This window comes from Rissa tridactyla, chromosome 4, assembly GCF_028500815.1.
Source record: "Rissa tridactyla isolate bRisTri1 chromosome 4, bRisTri1.patW.cur.20221130, whole genome shotgun sequence".
NCBI classification, from domain to species: domain Eukaryota; kingdom Metazoa; phylum Chordata; class Aves; order Charadriiformes; family Laridae; genus Rissa; species Rissa tridactyla.
The window spans coordinates 49,199,251-49,205,817 of record NC_071469.1 but is presented as its reverse complement, the minus strand read 5'-3'; the positions used below and the strand labels follow the sequence as shown (position 1 = coordinate 49,205,817).

At 47.7% G+C, this 6,567-nt stretch overlaps 1 protein-coding gene across 3 annotated transcripts in view; it reads left to right on the top strand.

Moving 5' to 3' along the window:
- Positions 1-106: 106 nt before the first annotated feature.
- TTC17 (tetratricopeptide repeat domain 17) overlaps positions 107-6,567 on the top strand; it is a 61,337-nt gene continuing 54,876 nt past the window's right edge. For all 3 annotated transcript variants that reach the window (XM_054198488.1, XM_054198487.1, XM_054198489.1), the window contains exon 1: positions 107-351. In XM_054198488.1, coding sequence (XP_054054463.1) covers positions 136-351 — 216 coding nt within the window. In that variant the 5' untranslated portion in view covers positions 107-135. The remainder of the gene's footprint in view (positions 352-6,567) is intronic.

Below are 6,567 nucleotides of genomic sequence, written 5' to 3'. Positions count from 1 at the left end.
AGCCACCTGGGGCCGCCCGGTTTGCGGGTGGAGCGGCCGGGGCCGCCCCGGGGCCTGTCCCGGCACCGTCCCCTCAGAGAGGCGGCACCACCCCGCCGCGCGAGGCACCGCCCGCTCGGGCCTCCCCCTCCCAAAATGGCGGCGGGGGCGGTTCCGGTTCCGGGTGGTGCGGGCAGGCCGGGATTGGGGAAGATGGCGGCGGCAGGAGCGTCCGGGCGCGGCGGGCTGGGTCGGGCGTGGGTCTTCTCTGGCTGGGCCCTGGGCCTGTGCTCGCTGCTGGCCTCGGGGACGCGGCCCGCCGCTGCCACCACCCACTGGGTGGTCACCGAGGACGGGAAGATCCAGCAGCAGGTGAGGGGCCCGGCGGGCGCGGGGAGCTGCTACCGCCGCCTGCCCCGGTAGTCGCGGCCCGCTGAGGCGATGGGGAGAGCCCGCGGCGCCGCTCACCTGCAGCCCCTCTCACCCGCAGCCCCCGCCTGCCCCGAGCTGTGCGGCGGGGGGACGGGACGCGTTGGTCCCTGCCGGTCCGAAAGCCGCTGCAGCCGGGCGGGCGGCGGTGCTCACCTGCAGCCTCCCTGGTGGCTCAGGCTCGCTAGGCCGTGCCGCGGGGTCCTGTGGTCGTCGCGGAAGCGGCCGGGCCCCGACCCTGACCCGTAACACGGGGCTGTAACCTTCCCGTGGAGTGGGAAGCCCTTCGCCGTGCGGTCGGTGCCCTCCCCGGGGCGCCCCGCCGGCTCCTTTGCTGCCGCCCGAGTTACCCGTGAGTTTGCGATTTCTCACAACCCCCCCGCCCCACGTCCCCCTGGAAGTAGGGAAGAGGAGCGGTGGGATATCCGCGGGGTGCAGCAGCATCACGGCCTTCTGCGGTGATTCTGTGGGTTCAGTCAAAGCCTCTGACTTTGTTACCGGGCCGTGCTGAGAGAGCTGATGTGCATTTCGTGTTTGGGCTTTTTCTTACACGCTTTGCTCCCTTGTTGTCACAAGGAGAACAGCACCATAAATCCACTCTCGTCTCAGATCTGCTTTGCTCTTAAGCAGAACTGACAGTTCAGTTTCCTTCTGGAGCCGAAGAGTTAATCAACTGCTGTAGCAAGCAGTGTGGCCTCCCCCTGTAAAAAAGATTCGTGTCTGCTAACATCACCTTCCTTTGGGGAGAATTGTTGGTGGTGTCTCCCATCAGAAAGTATCACGGTCATCAAAACAGGTGGAACTGGCTTTCTATGCAGGAAGCCCCTGCTGTCTTTATGGGTCTCGGGCACTTCAGCTGTCTGCATGAATCCAGGCAATCTCTCACCCTAGTTAATCATGAATTGAGGAATGACAACACTTCCAGTGCTATCTTGCCTCCTTTTCCCACTTTAATGTAGTATGGAAGTGGTGAGAGTATATGATAACAGTGTAGAAGCATCTGTGTATGTATACTAATTGTATGTTATCAAATTTGGGTGAAGTGTTGATTTTGATTATTGCATGCAAAGCAGCTGTGACTTGAAAAAAATGAAATTAACTAAAATGACTTGGAAATCTGATTAGCTAAATTCAGCACTGATTTTTAGAAATGGCTCTTTATGATGTCAGTTAAGTGATGGTACAGGTAGAAACTTCCACTGTACCATGGCTGTGCAGTAAGCTGTTCCATTACAGTTACCAGTGCTGTCTGAGCAGGGGCATTCCCGTGTTCCGTGTATAAAGTTCCAAAGGACTATAGCTGAGGTGATAAAATAATATCTGTGGAATAACTTCTCTTACCTGTGCAGTTAAAATTAATCCATCCATTTCCGGCACAGAAACTCGAATTATAAATATGGTGTCAGTTGGAATATGAGGAGCTGGATTCTTCAGTAGTGGGTTATAGTGCTGCTAATTGTCCAGCAAGTTTTTTTTTGTATTAAGATGTATTTCAGCACCTGTTACTGTCATATCCCTGGCTCTTGTGCAAATGATACTTAAATTTGTGGTCATTGCCATTGCCATCCCTGCAGAGCACCTTCGAATTTCATTTTTTGCACTTATTTGTATTTTGGGGGATGAGAAGAGTGGGTATTTTCTAGAGTGAACTTGAATGGTGTTTTAAATGCCAAAATGTAATTGTGGTTCAGTAGTTAGCAGCAAAACCATCAGATAATCTCCATTGTCCAGCAATGGGAAGGAATTGTCGTTGTCCCACTCTGGGCTGGTGCAGCCTCACCTTGAGTACTGTGTGCAGTTTTGGGGCACCTCAGTATAAGAAGGACATCAAACTATGATGTCCAGAGGAGGGTGACCAAGATGGTAAACTTAAGAGAAGCAGATGAGGTCACTTGGCTTGTTCAGCTTGGAGAGGAGAAGGCTGAGGGGTGACTTCATGGCAGTCTAGAACTTCCTCAAGGGTGGCAGCGGAGGAGGGGTGCTGATCACTCTCTGGTGACCAGCAACAGAACACAAAGAAATGGAATGAAGCTGCATCAGGGGAAGTTCAGAATGGACATTAGGAAAACATTCTTCACTGAGAGGGTGGTTGGTCGCTGGAACAGGCTCCCCAGGGAAGTGGTCGTGGCACTAAGCCTGTCAGAATTCAAGGAGCATCTGGACAATGCACTTAGTCGTATGGTTTAGTTCTAGGTAGTCCTGCAAGGAGCAGGGATTTGGACTCGATCCTTATGGGTCCCTTCCAACTTGAGATATTCTATGATTCATGGGCAATGGGATGCTTCATAATTGATTTATTAATTCATTGGTAGAACCACAGTATTTCAAAACATTTGAGCTATCCTTCTGCTAATACTAAGATGTAAGTACGTATTAATAGGACATAAGCCTAAAATGTCCCTGCGGAGCATCCCTTTCTTCTAACTTTTCCTAATAGTTTAAGAATACTGTTTGTTAAGTTATTGTGAGAACATTTAGCCATTCAGTCCTTCTCTCCAGCTATTTTTACTTTGTGCGTTTTCAGTGCGGCTTTTGTCCACATTTGTCTCATAAACTCTTTGGCTGTGCAGCTTCTTGTGTTTCTCTGTGGTATGGTGTTTCAGATTCTCAGCATACATAGAGCGTTGCCTGTCATCTTATTAGCTTGTCTACTAGTTCTAATTAATCTACTCTTGTTTTGTAGAAAAATATTGTCGCATCGGATTTTTCCGTAGTACTCTAGACTCCTCCTTTGAATGTCCAAGTATTGATCCATTGTGCTAGTTCTTGCTACTTGCACAGCGGCCCATGTTTGGATTTTGAAGCACCTTACCTACTAGAAGACAGCTGTCTGAGTCAAGACTTGCATTTGGAATAAGCTTCAGCTGCTGCTGGTTCAGATACAATAGTCTAAATGGGGTCACAGAGTAACGCCACCTGCCCTACAGCTCAAACCAGGGTCAGCTAGATCTGGTCGCAGAGGGTCCTGCCTGGATGAATTTTGCGTCCAGGTGGGGGGTTTTGATGACCTTACTGGGCACCTGGTCCAGTGGTCGACTGCTACAGTGTGATTTTTTTTTTTCAGTCTATTCTGATCAGGATTTCCCATGTAGCAACAGATGTATGATGCCTCTCACTGTCACACCTCAAGAAGAGTCTGGCTCTGTCTTCTCTGTACCCTGCCTTTAGGAAGCTGAAAACAGCAGCAGCATCTCCCTGCAGCTGAGCCAGCCTGCTTCTCTCAGCTGCTCTGCGGGTTACACGCTCCAGGCCCTGCACCACCTCGAATGGGCTTTGCTGTCCTTGAAACTGGGGACAAAGAGCTGAAGCAGGTGCATTCTCACGGATGCCTTGTGGAGGAGGATAATCACTCCCCTTGCCCTGCTGCTGCAGCCAGTTGGCGGCCTCAGCTGCAAAGGCACACTTGGGGGCTCATGGCCAACTTTATCCCCACCAGAGCCCAAATGTCCTTTTTTGCAAAGCTGTCTTCTGTTGAGCCCCAGCCTTTCCTGCTGCACGGAGCTGTTGGATCCCAGGCGCTGGGTTTGTGCTTGCCATTATTGACTTCACAAGGTCCCTCTGAGCCTGTGTCTCCAGCTCTCTCTCTAACCGCACCCCTGCCCCACGTTTGCAGAGGACATCGAGCTTGCTGAGGCTTTTTTCCCCCAGTATTGATTCCAGAGGGACACTGCTGGTGACCAGCCACTGTTGGACTTTGCACTGCTGATTGCAACCCTTCCAGCACAGCAGTCTCTAACTGTAAGTGGCTAGTACTGTCTGGCGGCTAAGAGTGGTTGTATTAATTAGCATTTACATTATTTAATTTTCGAAATATTAGCATTCTCAGTCTGAAACACATTTTTAAAGATTGTGAACTTTATACAGAGACAGGCTTAGTCTTCTCTAGGACTACCTCAGTTTATCTGAATGAAGCCCATAGGATTGATTAAGATGTGGGCAAAACTTAAGTGGTAGTAAGACCCAGATATTTACCCTGCTAAATGTGCCACTAGCTGTGGATGTCCAGATAAGCACCGATGACAAGTGAATTCACTGCAGCTTTTAGTTTGCCACTGTGAACCAGTAGCAAACTGTTTCACTGGTTCTTTCTTGTTACCAAAGCACGCTATGAGTGAGGAGCTGAAAGCAGAGGTTACAGATCCTGGCCCATATACAAAATATAATAGCCAGAATCTGTTTGAGGGAATAAGTGTGAGAATATTTTATATTACTGCCCTAAAATCTCTGCTAGCTGTTTCTCCTTGTAGTGCAGCAAGGGTATAAGCCTTTAATATGAGACTATATTCAAGTGAGATTGATTTTCCTGTGGCATAAGGCAGCTAGCAGTACCCTGACTGAGACTTGAGCTGGAGTTCCCAGTGGTATAACAACCTGGCAGGGGTGGCAAAATTAAGGCAAACCAAACAATTTTCCGTACGTCAGCAAGATCTTCTCTAGTAAATGGGAGTGCTTGCTAAGTAGGCCCTACTGTTACAGTTTCTAGTGAGCATTGCTGAATGAAGAAACAAATTAATTCCCAGCAGTGCATGTAGCATTTCATTGTCTCAGTAAGCTGTCATTAGAAAAGCCATCAAGCTGTATCTGTTGCTGTAGTAGTCTGTTTTTAGGTCAAATACATTATTCTCTGGATCAGTTCATATTCTTCTTTTGGTCTGAGTCCACCTTCAAACGTGTGTTCCTGCAAAGCCAGGGACTGAGTAATCATCTCTTTAATGAGATTATATCTGCTTGGTGCACATGTTTATAAGCCTTCTCATTTCACAACTCGTAGTATAAAGTTCAGGCTAATATATAACTGATTTTAGACAGTGCTTGTCGGCCAGTAGGGAAACTAGTCACTCTACAGAAATACTAGTGTACTTCAAGAGAAGGGAGAAACTTGACGTAAAGAGAGGACAAACAAGTGACAGATTAGATGTAATGCAGGAAGCAGTTTCAGTAGTCGTTTATGGCTTTACTTGTGGGGACCAGCTACTATCATCTCTGAGACCTGACATATCAGAGCTGAGGTAGGGTCTTTCTAAAGATCCCTTGATGGAGGCGATTGAAGTTGAGCAAACTGGCAGGGACTCAAAGGACTGTCTTTACATCAATTGCTATAAACGCTGAAAAAGTTAGTTTTGAGTAACTAAACTAAAAGAAGCAAAGAAACCTACCAGGCAGATGGTCCAAGGCAAGACTGGGGAAGTGTTGCCAGGAGCAGAGAGCCTCTGGCAAGGAATCTGAGTTGGCAAAAAGTTGTTTTGTTTTTAATGCACTGTCGTGTGTTTTGAAGCTTGTTAGAGAAGATCTGGAGAAGAGAGTGAACAAGCAATGCTGGTTAGCCTGTTTGGGGCTAAGAAGATTAGCTGCTCAATAAACGTGACATCTGAATTTCATGCAGTGCAGTAGTGGGCTTAATTCTGGCTCAGTACACGCAACGAGGGGAGACATTGCCTAACAGTTGTTTGTTTCGTTGTGGATTTGAATGCAAGTGTGCCTCAAGTTGCAGCAAGGCAAGATAATTAATGGATTGCTTTAGAGTTGGTTAATGCACTACTGATGTCTGTCGTCTGACTGCACGCATATGCTAACAGGTTGAGGTGAGAACAGTGGTCCATGCAAGACCACACCAAGACAAGAGGAAAAGCAGCCATCCAAAACCAAGGAAACCTGAAAATCTAGTGCAGACAAATAAAAAGCTATTTGTTGCTTAAAGCATTTTCTGCAGTATATTAAGCAGTCACTCAGTCCTGTCTTGAAAATGACAGGTGGATGTTTGCTTTGCTCTTTCTCTAAAGGTTAGTTTGCTTGGCTGTATGACCTCTTTCTTGACTGAATTTCTTACTCTTCCAAGTCTGTTGTGTGCTAAACAAAACAATTGTTCATTTTTACTGAAGTGTGTAATGTAGCATGCCTTCCCCAAAATAGTTGTCAGTAAATGTGCCTCTTTATGAGTCTGTGCAAAGAGACCTAGGCTGGAGGTTGGTGTGAGTCTACCACAGTTCGTGAGATGTCTTCCAGCCCCAGGGTGATGAGCTGAAGCATGGTGATTTTGGAGCATACATCAGCTTATCCTCACGAAAAGGGAAACTTGTTCTGTTTTAAAACTTCTCTCTTGATCATCAAAAACTGTGGGATTTAGGCCTTCATCTAGTGTGAAAAATAATAATTTAAAAA